This window comes from Acomys minous (genome assembly GCF_964271855.1).
Source record: "Acomys minous genome assembly, chromosome: 19".
NCBI classification, from domain to species: Eukaryota; Metazoa; Chordata; class Mammalia; order Rodentia; family Muridae; genus Acomys; species Acomys minous.
The window spans coordinates 34,695,433-34,714,020 of record NC_140499.1 but is presented as its reverse complement, the minus strand read 5'-3'; the positions used below and the strand labels follow the sequence as shown (position 1 = coordinate 34,714,020).

At 39.9% G+C, this 18,588-nt stretch overlaps 1 protein-coding gene and 1 pseudogene across 3 annotated transcripts in view; one reads left to right on the top strand and one right to left on the bottom strand.

Moving 5' to 3' along the window:
• Positions 1-18,588, bottom strand: part of RNF13 (ring finger protein 13) — an 89,276-nt gene that overhangs the window by 4,583 nt on the left and 66,105 nt on the right. For both annotated transcript variants that reach the window (XM_084769357.1, XM_084769358.1), the window contains one exon: positions 9,392-9,485. In XM_084769357.1, the coding sequence (XP_084625483.1) occupies positions 9,392-9,485 (94 nt within the window). The remainder of the gene's footprint in view (positions 1-9,391; positions 9,486-18,588) is intronic.
• Positions 13,212-18,561, top strand: LOC311590414 (large ribosomal subunit protein uL16-like; annotated as a pseudogene). Its single transcript has one exon. The product of its transcript is annotated as a large ribosomal subunit protein uL16-like (transcript).

The following is an 18,588-nucleotide window of genomic DNA, read 5'->3' as shown; positions in this document are numbered from 1 at the left end:
GACTCCAGCTTGCTATGTGTCCAAGGCTGGCCCTCAACTCCTGATACCCCTGTTCCCACCTCCAGAGTGCTGGGACTGCAGATAGGGACATCAAGTCCATCTACCATTTCTCACAGATTTACTTACACACACACACACACACACACACACACACACACACACACACACACCAGCAAAATAGGCACCCTTGGTCACATTTAAACATTAAATGTATAATGGAAAGGTTATGGAACTGTCACACATACAACATCTGGGGGAATCTAGAATTCCAGAATGTTCTATACTTAAAGGCTTTTGCAGTGTCTTAGCCATTATGTTGTGTTGTCTCCTTTCACCTTGACTCATAGTACCTAGAAAATGTTTTAGTGTGTATATTTTTGTTTGTATATGTGTATGGAGATCAGAAAACAACCTTGAGTGTTGGTACTTGTCTTCTATCTTATTTGAGATAGAATCTCTTGTTTCAGGCTAGCTGACCTGTGAGCTTCTGGAGATTCTCCAGTCTCCACCTCTTGTATTGCCAGAGGTGTACCAGGATTACATTCACTACTGGCTTTTGGGGTGGTGGTGGTGGTGGTGGTGGTGGTGGTGGTGTGTGTGTGTGTGTGTGTGTGTGTGTGTGTGTGTGTGTGTTGGGGGTGGGGAGCTGTGGGTATCCAAAACAAAGGTCCTCAAACTTGCTTGGCAAGTGCTTTGCTCACTGAGCTACCTTCCTAGCCCAGAAGTATTATTATACAGCCATCTAGAAATGAAGAATTTAGGAAATTTCCTAATTAGGAAATTAGGGTGCAAAATACCCTCCAGACCTACTTCAAGATACCTGATTTTAAATACATACTGGATTAGCGAGGTGACCAGGGTTCAAATCACACCACCACATGGTGGCTCACAACCATCTGTAGCTCCAACTCCAGGGGATCTGATACCCTCTCCTGCCCTCTATACACATCTGGTACACATATCTACATGCAGGCAAAACACACATACACATAAAAATGAACCCTAATTTTAAAAATTACACATATCCTAAAATACCAGTGTTCTACTTTAGTATTTCCCTTCCTTTCTTTGCAATATAAAGAATGTTAAAACCTGCTCCACTTCAGTGTCTCTGAGGCTTTGGGCCTATATCACCCCTGGATAAAGAGGAATATAGTGCTTCTAAATGATTTGTGCTTTTTGGGTAGATTATTCTTGTGTTTAGTTTAATTTCAGCTTAAGTAAAGAAAGTATAAAAAATCAAACATAAACTTCCTTCTAAAAAGTGCTTTGGAAAGAAATTGATAAGAAAACACTAATACCCCAGTACAAACATTCTAGCAAAGGACATACTGTCATCTGAATCTTGAATCTTCCCCCAAAGGCATATATTTTAAGGATGTGTTCCCCAGCATGGCACTATCGGGAGGTGGTAGACACTTTAGGAGGTAGATGGGGCCTGATAGAGGGGGGCTGGCCTCATATTTTTACATGCTGAATGTGTCATCCGACTCTCAAGACAGGAAAACATAATAAAATACTTTACAGTAGCAATACTAGATATGATGTCTACGATAATCAAGACATCTGAGAGTGAAGACTTTAATGATAGGTTCTGAAGAAGCTTTCTTAAAGGCCTTAAGTATACACTGGATTAAAAAAAAAAGACGTTATTGATAAGAGTAAACATATATAAAGCATTTTCGAATAAAAAACATGCCAAAGTCATGCAGAGTAAGTAATAAATGGCAGTAGAAGGTAAAGTTAAATGAGTGTAATTGAGCCAGATTCTGAAAAGCTCTAAATACCACCATGAGTGCTCTAAAGTAAAATGGCAAACAACAGAGGGTAACTGAAATCTTTCAAGTAGAGAAATAAATGGTGGATTAGGACATGTTATAACCCTGCACCACAGAACTGAAAGGAAACAGGGCCTGAGATATACAGGCGAATACAGAGACTGTAAGACTAACCTACTTTCAGGATTCAAGGAATAAAAGTTGTCTTGGGTAAATCAGTAACAAGAATGAAGGGCAATGCTCCAGTCCCTATCATCTGAGAAAACTAACCATACAAGCAAGTTGGCTGTAAGACTTTCATTTTAGCCCAAAATTAATAAGATAACTAAATATGAGGTCATTCACATTTTTGTGGGAGCATTTATCCTAAAAGGTTGCATAACTACTTTTTCAAAGCCTAATTATAGTCTAACCAAGTGTGTCTATTTAGAGGATAGAGCGACCCTTTCAGGGGACCACCTACTACAATATATGAATGTGGTACTGTGACAGGCAAGCATACTTTCATGGAGCTATATATAAATTTATATTTATCCTGGAAATTGCTTGAAAACTGGCTCATACTTTTCCTCCTTGTAAGTTGCCTAAAGTGTCTATGACAGTAATAGGCACACATTCATTTACAAAGGTAATGGGGGAAAATCAATCTTGGTAACTGAAAGGAACACAGTAACTGCAGGACACTGTAGAGACAGAGACATTAGATCACAAGTGCAGGTTTCTTCTGCAGAAGCTAAGACGTCCTGAAGCTCACCTTCCTACAGAATCATGGCACTACAGTACTAACTTACTTTCAGCCCACAGCAACTCCTTATTTAAAAGGACACAGTTTTGTACTGCTTTTCCTCATAGCTAAGCAAGTTGCACAGATATTGTCAGGGAAGTTAGGTTAAGTGGGCTCTCAAGGTGATATCCAAGTGGTAAAATGAGGTCTTCTGGTTCATTCTTTCTACTTTATCATGCTGGAGGAAGTACTGGCCGACTAGAAAATGCTGACTGCTAGCTTACTACTGTAACCTAGTAGATGCATCCCCTCCCATGAATGTTGTCTTAATACAAAGCATGAGTAATGGTGAACTTCAGAGATGAGAGAAGTGAGGAACCAGAAACAAAATAAAATGACTTGTGATGCTCTGTAACTCCTCAGGTGGAGTGATTCTGTAGGGAAGATGGTGTGGCAGCATTCCTCACTGACTTCTGCATCTGTACTTTGACGTAGACTCATGTAAGTATCTCATTGCTTTCTTTAACACATTTTTAAATTAGAGAAATTTTAAAACATAAATATATAAAAATATACCACTACACAACCTAATCTTCAATCATCAGGTCTAACAATTTCAATATTCTTTTATCTTTGTTAGATCTACTTCCAGTGTTTTCTTGAAAAAATTAAAAGCCAATACTAAGACATATCATTTTATTAAATATTTTTATATCGCAAACAAGAGCTTTAAAGGCATAATCATAACATTATTATGCCAATTTCTTAATATATAAATATATTAATATCATTCAAAGCAAATTCAAATTTCACCAACTGTCCTGAAAATCTTTTTCATCAATGATTTGTCCTAAGCAGGGCCCAAGCTCTCAGCTTCTTGCTCCTGCCAGCGGCTTGCTTCATGCTTCCAACCATCAGAGATGTCTCTCTAGAACTATAAGCCAAAATAGACTCTCTAACGTTGCTTTGGTCATGGTAATTTTATCACAGTAACAGAAAAAAAAATGACTAAGAAACCTATAGACCCATGTCACTTCATTCCTTAAATTATCCATTTGGATTTTTAGAAACAGTGCTCTGTAGCTGTTTCCTCACTCCTGCGGTGAGAACTGAGACTCATAATATTCCAGAAGCTCACAGGACTTAAAAAATTCATATGAATCCTTTTCAAAGATTACAGCAAAAAATTACAAGAGACAAAAGACCCACTAGTGGAGGCATCTGCTAATTATTTGTGTGTGGCATGTCAGAGATGCAGCTTTTCTGAGTCATCACCCATGCTCGGGTATACTATATACCCATGTGGCTCTGAGTCACCCATACTCCTATAAGTAATCCCAATAAATTCCTTGGTTCATCAAGCTAGCCTAAGGTGGAGTTATTTCTTTGGTCATCAATGCCCTATGTAGGGTGAATGAATAAATGTTTATTCTTGCCTTCCCAGGAAAAGCTGTGGCACATGATTGGCATCTGAATAGTAGCTCATAGATGGGTTGGGGAGGAGACGCTGTATAGCCTATGGTATGAGTGATGAAGTGGAACTGAGGTTGATCTGTCTGAGCGTGGAGCATGTGTGGGGTAATCTTGATATAGCTATTTCTCCTATGTGATATGGATGCTGTGCCGCCTTGCTGCAGTGGCAATTACATGGTTCCCAACAATGAGAGATAAGATATAAGACTCAGGCCAGGCCACCTGAGAATGGGCCACTAAGGGAGGCCATCTTCTTGTATGTGGTAGGAGGTGTCAATCCTCCTTGATAAACACAGACCACCTCTATCCCTAAACAGCTGATGGACTAAAGAGTATGCTGCAATCCATAAAAGCCCAAATGAGGTGAGATTATAAGCAATGTGTGACAGATGTTGATTGGTTTTTGCTGTGGGCAGCAAGACATGTAACCTAAGGCTCAGCAATGTGCCAAGAAGGAAATCATCAGAGTATAAAAGGAACTGCATTAGGAGAAAGTCATGTGAGCATCATCCTCTCATTTGGCAGGGAAGGTGGAAAAAGGGAAAAATGAGATGGAGCTTTTGGCCTTCCATCTCCTAGAGTTGGCAGGATGCAAGGAAAAGAGCACAAATTAGATCTCTGCTGAAGAGCTCTTGTTGGGGTTAATTGCCCCAACACTCTACTTGTTAACTGCTTAAATTGGGGAAGATTTTTAAGCCAAGAATGCCAGTGTCCCCTGACAACTGGCTTATGATGCTGTGGACATGTGTGCAGAAGGATCAATATAAGTGCCACGGAAGTGGAGAAACAGTATTTTAACCACCGCTTCCTCCTTGAGACAAAGATCAGATAATCTGACATGACACATAAGAAAGCAGTCACTGATGAACCAGCCCACACAAGTCATCAGGAGCACATGTTTATTGATGGCTGAGGTCTCCATGAACATCAGGCACTGGAAGACAATAGTGAAAGGACGGTGTTATTACTAAGCAAACTGCACAGCAAGAAACTATGGTTTGGTGCATGAAAGGGCTGTTTTACAGGGCAGTTAAGTTGCAGGCCTGGGTCTGGCAAGCTTGCTAAGGGGTTAAAAGTATTGGTTGCTTTTTAAAGGATGGGTTTGACTCCCAGCCCACACATCACAAGTCTATATAACTCCAGTTCCAGGAAATCTGATGCTTTCTTCTGACCTCGGTGAACACCAGGCATGCATGTAGTACACATATGCACACTGAGGGAAAACACATAAAATTAATTACCTATTAAAAAGAGAAAAAGAAGCTGGGTGTGGTGGCACATGCCTTTAATCCCAGCGCTGGGGAGGCAGAAGCAGGCAGATCATTGTGAGTTCAAGGCCAGCCTGGTCTACAAAGTGAGTCCAGGACAGCCAAGGCTACACAGAGAGACCCTGTCTCCAAAAGCCAAAAAGAGAAAAAGAAGTTGTTGTTGGGAACCAGTGGCAGGGCTCAGCAGATAAAGGCACTTGCCTCCTAACTCCTCGACCTGAGGTTAATCTGAAAGCTAACATGGTGGAAGGAGAAAACTGACTCTTGTGAGTTACGCTCTGACCCTTACATGTGTGCTGTGCTCCCTCTACTTCCCCCACAGATACATGTAAAAGAAAAAAATTTTTCTCCTTCTTTTCATAAATGACCTTGGAACTAGAACAGGGCTTCAGTGGCTTTACTGAGCTTCATGGCAGAATGTACTCTTTATAATGTAGAAGGGGCTCTGGCAGATCTGGCCAGCATGTAAATTGAATTTATAAAGTCCTAAAGCAATCCAGAGGAGCTAAGAAGGGCAAAACAAACAAAAGGGTCTATCTGAGCCAGAAGATCAATGTGGCAAAACCTGTCTCTGGAGTTCCTGAGGGGAAAAAAAACAAAAACAAAAACAAAACAAAACAAAACAAAAAATCAATAAAGACAAATGCTGCGTTAGTTTCTGGAAGGCAGAAACTGTTATTCAAGCATAAGTGACAAAAATAGTGCAAATGAAAAAAGATTAAGCTTGCCCTAGGGGTATAAAGTTACACAGACGCGCGTACACACACACACACACACACACACACACACACACACACACACACACCTTAGTATTCTATGTACATTTCTCCCCACTACAAGAAAAAAAAGTACCTTGGGGTTGGAGAGCGTTTATCCAGACTGGGGCTTTTAGCACCAATGAAAAGGCAAGGGGCACAGCCTAGCCTGGGCTTAATGAGAACTGGGGAGCTAACTCCAGTGGCAGGCACAGGAGACTGTTGTTCTGGCTTCCCCTTGGGCCTGATCCAGGTGAAACAGCACAAGCCAGCCTCAGGAAGACCGCTGGGTAGTTAGAGGGATGCACAGAAACTCCATAACAAGTGCCAACAACACAAGGAGACCAAATGGCTCATGGAAAATGACCGTTGGTTATAGAATTAGATGGATTAGTGCCCCTATCTATACTGCTGTATACAAGAGACAGAATCTTTCCATGCAGTATTGGGCCTTGTGAAAGCTTAATAGCAGTCCAAGACAGCAGGAGGCCTTCAAAGACCTTTCTCACCGTCTATAAATGCTAACCCTTCTGTGTCTTACAGATTTGGAAAGGTATCTGGGAGGATGGTAAAACTATCAAAGTGTTTGACTGAAGTCACTGTGCATGGACTCCCTAGAGTCATAAGGTTGCTAAGTAAAACCTTAAGTCCCAGAGTAGGCTGCCTTCCTATGACTTGTTGGCAAAGGGATCAATCCCCTGATACCCTACAAACCACAGGGTTATTCCCAGGGCTGTTGGCTGCACACCAGGGCTAGGTGGTAAGAGTCTATTTCTAAAGATGACACACTTTGGCTGCAGGACGTGGAGAAATGAGGCTGAGACCAAGCTGAAAGTTCCCTCCTTTTTCATTAGTTAGTACAGACTCCTGTGGAAGAATTGTCACTGACAGTCCTGCTCAAATGTGGATGCTACGTTCTGTACAACAACACAGCAGGCAAGCTGAACACACTGGGGCCACAGTGGCATGGCTGCTATGGGTACAACCAACTGCTTTTTAAGCCTAGATTTTTGTTTTGTGTTTTTTGGGGCAGGATCTTGCTATGTATCCTTGGCCTGGCCTGGAAGTCACAGTACAGATAAGACAGGCCTGAATCCACCTGCCTCTGCCTCCCAGGGGCTAAGGTTAAAGAACGCTAAGAGAAAGAAAAAAGGATAAAAGAAATGAACTTTTGTTTGCTTTTTCAAGACAGGGTTTCTTTGTGTAGCCCTGGCTGTCCTAGACTCGATCTGTAGACCAGGCTGGCCACGAACTCACATGGATTTGCCTGCCTCTGCCTCCAAGTGCTGGGATTAAAGACGTGCGCCACCACGCCCTGCTGAAAAGAACTGCTCAAAACTTCTATAATGGCTACTCAGGGAAGAAGCCAACTTTGCAAACCCGTTTTAAAACACTTTAACCCAGGGAAGTTTCAATTTCTTCTTCTTCTTCTTCTTCTTCTTCTTCTTTTTAACAGTGTGTATATGTATGTGAATTCTCTACTCTCACCATGTAGATACTGGAGGCCAAACTCAGGTCATCAGAGGAACCTTTACCTGCTGATCTATCTTGCTAGCTGTCAACACTGATTTTAAAAAACATTTTGGTTTTGGTTTTATTTTGCTTTGTTTTGTTTTTTGGTGGTGGTGGGGTGGTTTAAGAGGTGGGGAAATGAACAACTGACCAAGAAGCTATCTATAATTAATCACAATTGTAAAGGAAAACTTAGTTTTCTCCAATAGAGTCTCACTTGGCATATGAGCCACACTTAAGGGAGTCCTCATGCCCAGGAGTAGTTCATAACAGAAAGCAATCTCAAAGGTATTTTTGTAGACATTTTGACTCATATTGCTTTGTTTGGACATTTTTTGTCTCATTGGTCTTTTGCTTGTATATTTTAATATTCTTTTTGCCGGTGTGTGGTGTGTGGGTGTCTCCCCCCCCCACACACACCAGGCAGAGTTCTGAGTGTGTTTTGTGTGTGTGTTTCTTGGGGGTCTTTGGTTTAGGTCTTTTGAAAAGAAAGAAAGGGCATGGAGTGGGGTTATTGGGTAGGTAGGAGGATCTGGGAGAAATTGGAGGCGGGGAAAGCATAATCAGAATATATTATATGAAAACACTTTTTCAATTAAAATAAAGGATTATCTCAAGATTATTCAAAAATATCTAAACTAGGCGTTAATAAATATAAAATGAAACATACAAAACGAAGCTTTACAAGGTGATTCCTAAAGGTAGACTTTCATACGGGGTGGACTCTGTAAACAACTTTTAAATAACTCAGCTCATATGTAGTATAATTTTATACCATCTATGTTCTTTTTAAAATGGAAATATGATAGGGTTTTTTTGGTGTGGTTGTTGGTTTGGCTTTTTTGTTTTTGTTTTCCCTGAAACAGGCTTTTTCTGTGTAGCCTTGGCTGTCCTGGACTTGCTTTGTAATCAAGGTTGGTTGGCCTCAAACTTCCTGCCTCTGCTTCCAGGAGAGCTGGCATTATAGGCATGCACTACCACTCCGGGCTCTTATTGTTATACTTTTAACAAGATAAAATTATAAATGGTAATAAAACATTTGAGCTATATAGAAAATGAAACTTAGCTTTTTATTTATCATTTATTTATTCTTTTCTTTTACTTATAGTTTTTTTTTCTGTCTGTATGTCTGTATATCATGTGCATGCCTGATGCCCATGAAATCCATGGAGTGTTGGATTTTCCTGGGGCTGGAGTCACAGATGGTTGTTAAGCCACCATGTGGGTCCTAGGAATTGAATCTCCATTCTCTGGAAGAGTGAACAGCGCTCTTAACCACTAAGCCATCTCTCTAGCGTCTCTCATGCTAGCTCTACTTTTACCTTCATTAAACAATCTTTAAACAGAACATTTAATTGGTATTAAAAAAAAAAAAGTAAAGTCTATGAAGTACTAGCCAAAAGGATTAGCAAGTACGTACCTACATTTGAAGCTCACTAAGCACAGAACACTGGCTGTAGTACAAAACTTGGACTCCTTTCCTGATTCCTATAATAAACACATCTTTCCCTAAACATTAATTATTATTGTTTATTAATTAATTCATTATTAATGTTACTGAGTGTTAAAAATAGTATATAGCAGAGATTCAGAAATTAGTATTAAGTATGATTATCATGGGGGCTAGAGAGATGGCTCAGAGGTTAAGATTAAGAGCACTGGCTGCTCTTTCAAAGATCCCGAGTTCAATTCCCAGTAAACACATGGTTGGTGGCTCACAACCATCTATAATGAGATCTGGTGCCCTCTTCTGGCATGCAGGTGTACATGAAGGCAAAACACTGTATAATAAATAAATAAATCTTTAAAGAAAAAAAGTATGGTTATATATTCTGAAACACACTAAATGTTACTATTTAGGAAACAATAATATTCACTTACCTTTCTTGAATTTATGTACAGGAAGTTTCTTAAGTTGATCTTTACGAAGTCTGTTTCTTCTGTTTCTATGTCTGTCCTGAACAAATTTTGTGATCTAAAATCAGGCAGAAAGAAGAAACGGTCAGATAATAATATATAGATAGAAAATCGGCAATGAAATTTAAAAAAAGAAACAATCTTTAAGTTTCTGTTATAAAACCAATTCAATTTATTTCAACTGCAATGTCAATATTATTAATTAAGACATTAAAGTTAAAGTGATTCATTAACATATATTATCCTTTGAATTTCTTATTAAATAAATGTTATTGTCTTAAAATTATTACATACATTTATTTGTCTGTTCTGTGTGTATGTGTGCATACACCATGTGCCACGCCGAGCATAGAGAAGGCAGAGGAGATCTTGGAGGAATGGGTTCTCTGTTTTGACCATCTGGGTCCCAGGATCAAACTCTGGTTGCCAGGCTTGGCAGCCAGCCTGACTCTATCTATGAGTCATTTTGCCAGCCCAGACTTTACTCTTCATTTACTGATAGGGCATTATAAATTATAAATGACATTACAAATAGTCTATAACTACTGTTTGCAAGAATTCAAATAGTAGACTACAGAGTAATTAATTAGTCAAAAACAATTAGGAAGTTGGGGCTGGAGAGATTGCTCAGTGGTTAAGAGCACTTGCAGCTCTTGCAGAGGACCTGGATTCAGTTTCCAGCAGCCACATGGAAGCTCACAGCCACCTGTAATACAGTTCCAAGGGAGCCAATGCCTCTTCTGGTGTCCATGGGCACCAGGCAAACACATATAGAACACAACTCAGAAATAAAAAGAATGAATAATCAATATATATCAAAAGATTATGCTGAAAGATCACACAAAAGACTACATAGTTCATAATTCCATTAGTATAAAGCTACTGAAAAGAAAATGTAGTGAATAAAATCAGGTTTGTTGTTATCTAGGCATAAGAGTCAAAAAGACACATTAAAGAGAAGTAGGGAATACTGAGGAACATAAAAAGTTTTTTTGAGGTAGATATTTCATTATTTTTTATTGTAATGCTGATACTTTCATACTTGTATTTGAAATATATATATACATATATATATTTCAATATGTAATTAGCATCTATATAATATGTAATTATATAGGTGCTGAAATTTACTAAGATATACAACCTAAATTTGTGTGGTTTATTTTATGCCAACCATAATACTGACTTAATTTAATTAAATATTAATTAACATTGATATTAATGTCATCTTAAATATTTTCAATGTTATAAATAACCATTAAAAATAACAGCATGACTGTGCAGTTAGGAATATAACTCTGTAGCAGAAGGGTTGACTTGTTTCCACAAGGCCCTTGCTTCAATCCTTGACTCTAAAAAGAAAAAGTGCAGCAATATGATATAAGCTTTTAAACCAATAGGAAAAAGATAAGGGAAAAGTTATGTAATCCAATTTACATAAAAGAAAGCTGGAAATGTGTAGACATTAATCCAAATATATGTGAGTATAATAGATGTAAATGGAATACATTCATCAATTTTTAAGGAAGTGTATAATAGGAAAAAAATCCAATTCCATGCTACTTACAGGAGACAAAACTGAATGACAACTTAACGTTTTTAAAAAAGAGGATACAGATAATGCTGTGAGGATATTAAAGTGACAGCCATGTGCCAAGAAGAACAGAATAGTAAAAAGAATATTTTGTCAAGAATATGCTAAAAACTATGGGAGTAATATATGAATTCAAACCCTCAGGGATTTTATATGTAAATCAAACACTCATTTAAATACATTGAAATAATGGAGCTGCACTAGCTCTCATTTTATGTCACAGCCACACACTGAAAGCATAGCTCATCAAGTGTTCCTTGTTACTTTGTTGAATTTGGCTACCAGAATATTAAAAAATAATAAGTTCTGTTCTATTGCTTAGCATTGTTTTAGAAAAATCTAAGAATGCAAAGCTACAGACAACTATAGTTAAAGCTGCACAATTTTGTGCATATACTAAAATCATTAAATTGTGCATTTTAGATATGTCAATTTTATGCTATAAGAATTATATTTTTAAGTTAGACAAATCCACAAACTTAAATGAAAGGACATGTAACCACATTCTCCACATATATGAATGGCACTTATAAAATTTGACTACAAAAGGATGTCACAGAGCAGTTATTTGGAGATTACATTAGAATTCACAGCATGTTTCCTGACCATATTATACCTGAATTAGAAATATATATTTTGGACTTCTCTGCACATAGCAAACAGCACCAGTACCGCACCCAGTTTATAATGATGCTTGCTTGTATATTTCTTTATCAAATGCATTTTAAGCCCCAGGTATGACAGCACAACTCTGTATTAATATAATGTTATTTGTATAATTAATTATATTTGTATAAATTTAATTACTCTTTAAAAAAGAAATATATATTTCTATACAGAAAAAGAGACAGAAAAAATGCTAAATTTAAAACTATAACATGAATCACAAAACAACTCACAGTGGGTAACAGGTTTCTAGTGAAGCCTCTTTACCACCCTGAATCTCAGCAACACAGAAGAGAGCATGAATTATGGAGCAAGGTGAAACACTAACTCACTGGAGAGAGAACAAGCTCTTTACTGAGCCATGAAGTTAGACAACCTTAGCTACTCAGATGTCCAAAGCAGCTCTGAGCTGCCGTGGGCTGACAACAGCCGCAGCTGATGGCCGGCTGGAGCTCAGGCAAGTATGCCTATTATTTCTCCACATGTACTACAGGGATAATACTGGAAAAGAACAGAAAAGGGCTGGAATAGAGCCCTCTTCCCATAGAAGGAAAAACCAAAAACAAACAGAAATGCCTTCTAATAAGGATAAAGCTTTAAGCTTTAATTTAAATAAGTTGGGGAGCCCAGTTTCAATGGATACTTCTACAAACACTCCATCACCTAAGTCTCAGGGAAGAGTGGGCAGAAAGGTCTTAAAAGTCCAAGGATTAAGGAGTTTTCTGTGAGATTGTCTCTCCACAAAGTACCCCCATAAAATCTCACCAAGACAACTGCCCAAATGTGAACTGAACAAAGATGACAACAATGGATGGGAAAAGCCCACAAGGCTACAGAAAGAATTAGAAGCAACTGAGGAAAAGTGGGAAGAGGAGAGGTAGACCTCCCTAGGGAGGAGCACACTGATCATTGTCCAATACCAAATGGTCAGCCCAGAAAGCATCCATATAGGTAGCATTATATGGACTGAACAAGTTATATTTAATATGTGTGTATACACGCATACTTCCATGCATGTAATAACAATTAGTTTTTTGGGTTTTTTTTTCTTTTTTAAAAAGAGGGCATGAATTTGAAGGAAAGTAGGAAAGGGTATATTGGGAGGATTTGGAGTGAGGAAAAGGAAGGGAGAAATGTAATCAAATTACAATATCAAAAATAAATTAAAATCTAAAATAAAATAAAAATTCTGCTTTTTAAAAAAGACTTTACTTCACCTAAACCCCCAAAGGGACAAGAGTGTAAATAAGGTCAATAAAAATGACTTTAAGGAAAAAAAAAAAAAAACAAAGAAAAGAATGTTTAGCCAGGTGTGGCATGTGCCTTTAATCTTAGCACTTAGGCAGAGGCAAGTGAATCTCTGAGTTTGAGGCCAGCCTGATCTACAGAGTGAGTTCCAGAACAACCAAGGCTGTTAAGCAGAGCAGCTCAGTCTTGAAACACACACACACACACACACAGAGACAGAGGGGCGGGTGGGGGGGGAGGAAGAATTTTTTTTATTTTGCTCACTGAGAATATATAGATCCCAAAGCAGAGTGGGCCTGGTTTATTATGGGTGTAGAATGAAAGTCTACTTCTTTGAAAGACAATTATATCACATAAACATCTAACAACAATGCAAGGCACAGATGGCTAAGGGTAAGGAAAACCCACTCTACATGTGACAGAAATCCTCTTAAAGTTGTCAGTGAAGTATATGAATAACAGAAATCACTTTGCCTTACTACACTAAAAATAACTTCTTAAAAATATAATTCAGTGAGAAACTGAAGCCTTCCAGGAAAAGTGGAAGACTAAGCTGCCTGCACATGACTGGTTAGAGAGAGGCATCAGGACAAGAAAGAGTGGAGCAGATTATAAAGGAAGAAAGTAGAAGTCAGCTTCAGAAATTCAGAATGGCAGTGGCAGACCCAATGAGAAAATGTAAAGAAAAGGATGGGTGAGCACTGATCAAGGTAAGATGCACCAAACACACTTCCAGCCATGGCTTACTGGTAGGGTGAGAAGACCCAGCTGCCTCACCTCCAAAGAAGAAGCTGGGTGACCCTGGTGACAGAAGACTTGTCCTAAGAAACAAGCTTACAGCTGTCGCCAGCCCCCAGCGCAGTGTCTGGTTTATGTAAGAATGAAACCTCTGGAGACTGGTGAAGTAATCAAGAGGAACCCCATTTACCACCCGATGACCAGAGGGTGACATCTTGACAGGGAATCTCAGACTCGGGGCCTGAGAATAGAGAACAGCCACAAACCAGGAAGCTATAGTGTCACATGGCCCAGCCGTGAGACAAGAGCAGGAGGGACAGAGGCTGACAAGCTGAAACTGTAGGCTACAGGAGGTTTGGCTCAGGGGTTAAGTGAATAAGGCTACCTTTGGTGGCTGGCATGGTATATCAGTGGCTCCAAGCATGGGCTCCAAGGCTGCAGTCACTCCCTGCTAATCATTACTGCAGAGCCCAAGAACTCTGAAGTGCATCCACCAGCACGAGGCTAACTCTTAAATCTTGACCATATGAGTACAGGTTCCTCCTCTGTACACATCTCAAAGTTGTAGCTGCCTCTTAGGCATCTGACATTTGAGAGATGGCCCTCTACTTGAATATTAGCCACCCTCCTGGATACTCACCACCCCACAGAATGCTAAGCTAGCTATGACCAGCAGAGGCTGCTGGCACACAATGTTATATTAGTGGAGACACTTTTGGTGGACCATGGACAACACAAGCTTAGCACCAGCAGAAAGCAGATGAAAGACAAGAGGCTACAAACAGCAATGACCCTGCCTGCATGCCCCGCCCACTTCATGCATATGACTAGTAGTCTCTAAGGCTTTTTGTATGTTTGTATGTTTGTTTTGTTTTTTTCAAGACAGGATTTCTCTGTATAGCCTTGGCTGTCCTGAACTCATTTTGCAGACCAGGCTGGCTTCAAACTCACAGCGCTCTGCCGGCCCCTGCCTCCCCCAGTGCTGTGATTAAAGCCAGGCTAGCAGTCTCCATGTTTTAAGGACTCTAATACTCCATTCTCCCTGACCCCTCCCCACATACTTCGTATCTTTCTTGGCTTTTTCTCTGTATGTGTATGTACATGTTCGTGTGTATGTGCATGCACATGTGTGTCCAGGTGCATGTATGAATGCGTGTGGAGGCTGGAGGATGAAAACTGTCTTCCTCAATAGCTACTTACTTACTTACTTGATTGATTAATTTATTTTGAGTCAGGATCTCACACTGAACCTGGACCTCATGCATGCACTAGATGGGCCTCGGGGATTACTGCGTCCTCCCCTCCCTCACCCTCCCCAGCAATGGAATTTCAGGCAAGAGCGTCTGGACACTTGGAGGTGAAATGCGGACCTTATGCTTCGGGCACTCTGCTGACCAAGCCAACTCTCTAGCCCCTGTTTTTATTTTTACTCTTTTTCCTTTTCGCATCAACCTTAGCAGTGGAATTTTATTTTTTAAAAAACAAAATTCCCATTCATACATTCTTCTGGCTTTGTTTATACTTTTTTCATTGTGAGATAATCTTTCTCTTTTTCTGTCTTGCCCCACCCCCTGGTGTTTCCTCCTCCCACCCCCTTGCTATAGTTTTGATAACATTTTATCTTGTTGTTTTTTCTTTTAACTCACATGTGTCTGTTCCATTTTTGTCTGGTGTGTGTTTGTGTTGGGCACGCTCATGCTACAGTGTTCATATGGAAGTCAGAGGACAGCATGCAGGGTTGGTTCTCTCTTTGCCCTGTGTGGGACTCAGGGATCAAACTCAGCTTATCAGCTTTTGCAACAAGCACTCTCTTACTCTCTAAGCCATCTTGCCCACTGCACGCGTTTATATTTTATCTCTTTTATCTCATTTTGGTTTCCAACTTTGTCATTGTGAAATCTTTATGATCTTTTTGTTTGTTTGTTTTTGGTTTTTTGTTTTTTGAGACAGGGTTTCTCTGTGTAGCCTTGGCTGTCCTGGACTCGCTTTGTATACCAGGCTGGCCTCGAACTCACAGCGATCTGCCTGCCTCTGCCTCCCAAGTGCTGGGATTAAAGGTGTGTGCCACCACGTCCGGCTTATGATCTTGAATTGTGTGTAATCTCATGTTCTTTTCCCTTCTATAACATTATTTTCCAGTTGTTTGTTTAATTTTGCTTCTCCATTTTTCCTTTTCCCTGTCTTCTTCATTTCATTTGTTTTTTACAATTATCTAAAACAATTCTTCACAGCACCTTCAGAGTTACTGTCGCCATTGGTGCTTTATTATCATTGGTGATCAGATAGGCTTGGGTTTAACATGTCTTAGTGTATTTCTATATCTTATATGGTTTGTGATGTTTGTCTGCTCCTGTGAGTGGTAATGGGGACTGTGCCTTAAAGGGAAATATCCCTAAGTACAACTAGAAATCTAAACAAATAAATGTATAACACACACACTAGGAATATGGAGGCAGCACAACAGATACTTAAAATGCTGGGTGAAAACATCAAAGTTTAATAGTAGAGATGATGGATGACATGAAATACAGCACAAATATGCAGATTAATCAATTCAGAGCCTGGAGAGGAAAGTCAGCAAGTGAGGAAAATATCAGAAAGCTAACAATATGGATGAAAACAAGAAGAGAAACCTAAACTTAAAAAAGTAAGTAGAAGTATTTGTAATTTTCAAGAAGAAAGAGAGGGAGCACACAGTTGAAAGCACCAATAACATACTTGAGCAACCAGAAGAAAAAAGTGAGGGGTGAAGACACAGCTGAGCAGACAATACATTCAAATATTATGAGGAAAAATAAGTGATCGTGGCCAGGTCCAGGTCTGCTAAGATACACTCAAGAGACCAGCCTAAGAGTCCACAGGGTAGCAGCTGAGAAAAGAACTAAAGGCATGGGCTGGAGAGAGGCCTCAGGGGTTAAGAGCACTGTCTACTGTTTCAGAGGTTCTGAGTTCATATCTCAGCAACAACATGGTGGCTCACAACCATCTGTAATGAGATCTACTCCTCTCTTCTGGTGCGCAGGAACACATGCAGGCAGAATTTTGTATACATAATAAATAAATCTTAAACAAACAAACAAACTATAGGCATAGGTATACATGTATGTACCCACCACACACACAAATGAAAATAAAGCATTTAAACTGAGAAGTAATACTGTGAAAAATAGTCCTCCCACCAAAAGCAATATATAGACTCACTGTAATCTTACCAAAATTTTACCACCATTCTTATTCTTCACAGAAAAAGGAGAATTAAGATCCATATGAAAACATAAAACAGAAAGCCAAAGAAATTCTGAGCAAAATACATAATGCTGGAGGTATCACCATACCTGATTTCAAGTGACACTACAAAGCTATATCTATAAAAAACAACATGGTGGGCTAGAGAGATGGCTCAGTGGTTAAGAGCACTGACTGCTCTTCCAGAGGACCTGCGTTTGATTCCCAGCACCGACATGGCAGCTCACAACTGTCTGTAGCTCCAAGATCTGACACCCACAGACATACATGTAGGCAAAACACCAAAGCACATAAAATAAAAATAAATAAATTATGAAACAACAACAACATGGTACTGGTCCAAAAACAGGAAAATAGATCAGTGGAATAGGGGACCCAAATATAAAGCCAAACAACAACCACCATATGATTTTTTTGCAAATGTTTTAAAAACAAAAACATAGCCAACAAGAAATGTTGGCTACCCACATGCAGGAGAATGAAAACAGATCTCTTATCTCATTCTGCATGAAAACCAACTCTAAGTGGACCAAAGACTTTAATATAAAGCTTGAAACTCTGAAATTATTACAAGAAAAAGTAGGGCTGGGGAGATAGCTTAGTCCAGCGTTTCTCAACCTTCCTAATGCTGAGACCTTTTAATACCGTTTCTCACATTGTGGTGACCCCCAACCACAAAATTATTTCATTGTTAATTCATAATTGTCTTTTAGTAAATATCTGATAGCCAACCCCCAAAGGAGTGGTGGCCCACAGGTTGAGAACTGCTGGCTGAGTCAATAAAGTACAAGCACAAGGACCTAAGTTGTTTGATCCCTAGAGCCCACGTGGCAGCACAAACTCATGATCTCAGTACTAGGGAGTCAGAATCAAGTGGAGGCCTGGAGCTCACCTGGCAAGCAGCCTTGCCGACCTGGTGAATTCTAGGCTAGTTAAAGACTAAAAGAAAAAAAAAAAAGCTCTTTTCTCTTCTCCTCTGGCACATCACCGATGATCTTGTCATCATGGGCTGCCAGGGTATCCCTGATGCTAAGAGCTGCAACTTTGACTTGGGATGGAAGAAAGCAGAAGTTGATGAATTCCCACTTTGTGGCCACATGGTATCAGGTGATTATGAACAACTCTCTTATGAAGCACTGGAGGCCGCCTGTATTAGTACAAGTGTCAACAAATATATGGGAAAGAGTTGTGGCAAGGATGTGCTCATGTTCGAGGCTCCACCTTTTCCATGTCATCCAAACCAACAAGATGTTGTCCTGTACTGGGGCTGACAGGCTCCAGGCAGGTATGCGTGGTGCTTTTGGGAATCCCAGGGCACAGTGGCCAGGGTTCACATTGGCCAGGTCACCATGTCTATCTGCACCAAGCGGCAGAAAAGGAGCATGTGAGCAGAAAAGGAGCATGTGATTGAGGTTCTGCATAGAGCCAAGTTCAAGTTCCCTGGCTGCTAGAAGATCCACATCACAAGGAAGTGGGGCTTCGCCAAGTTTAATGCAGGTGTTTTAAAGACATAGGTGCTGACTGTGGCATCAAATATACTCCCAATTGTGGTCCCCTGAATAGGTGGACAGCCCTGCATCCCAAGGGCTTCCAGAATGCTCTCCTGTACCCTACCAAGTCAGTAACAAAACTCACATCCAATCCGACAAAACAAATGCGGGGGGGGGGG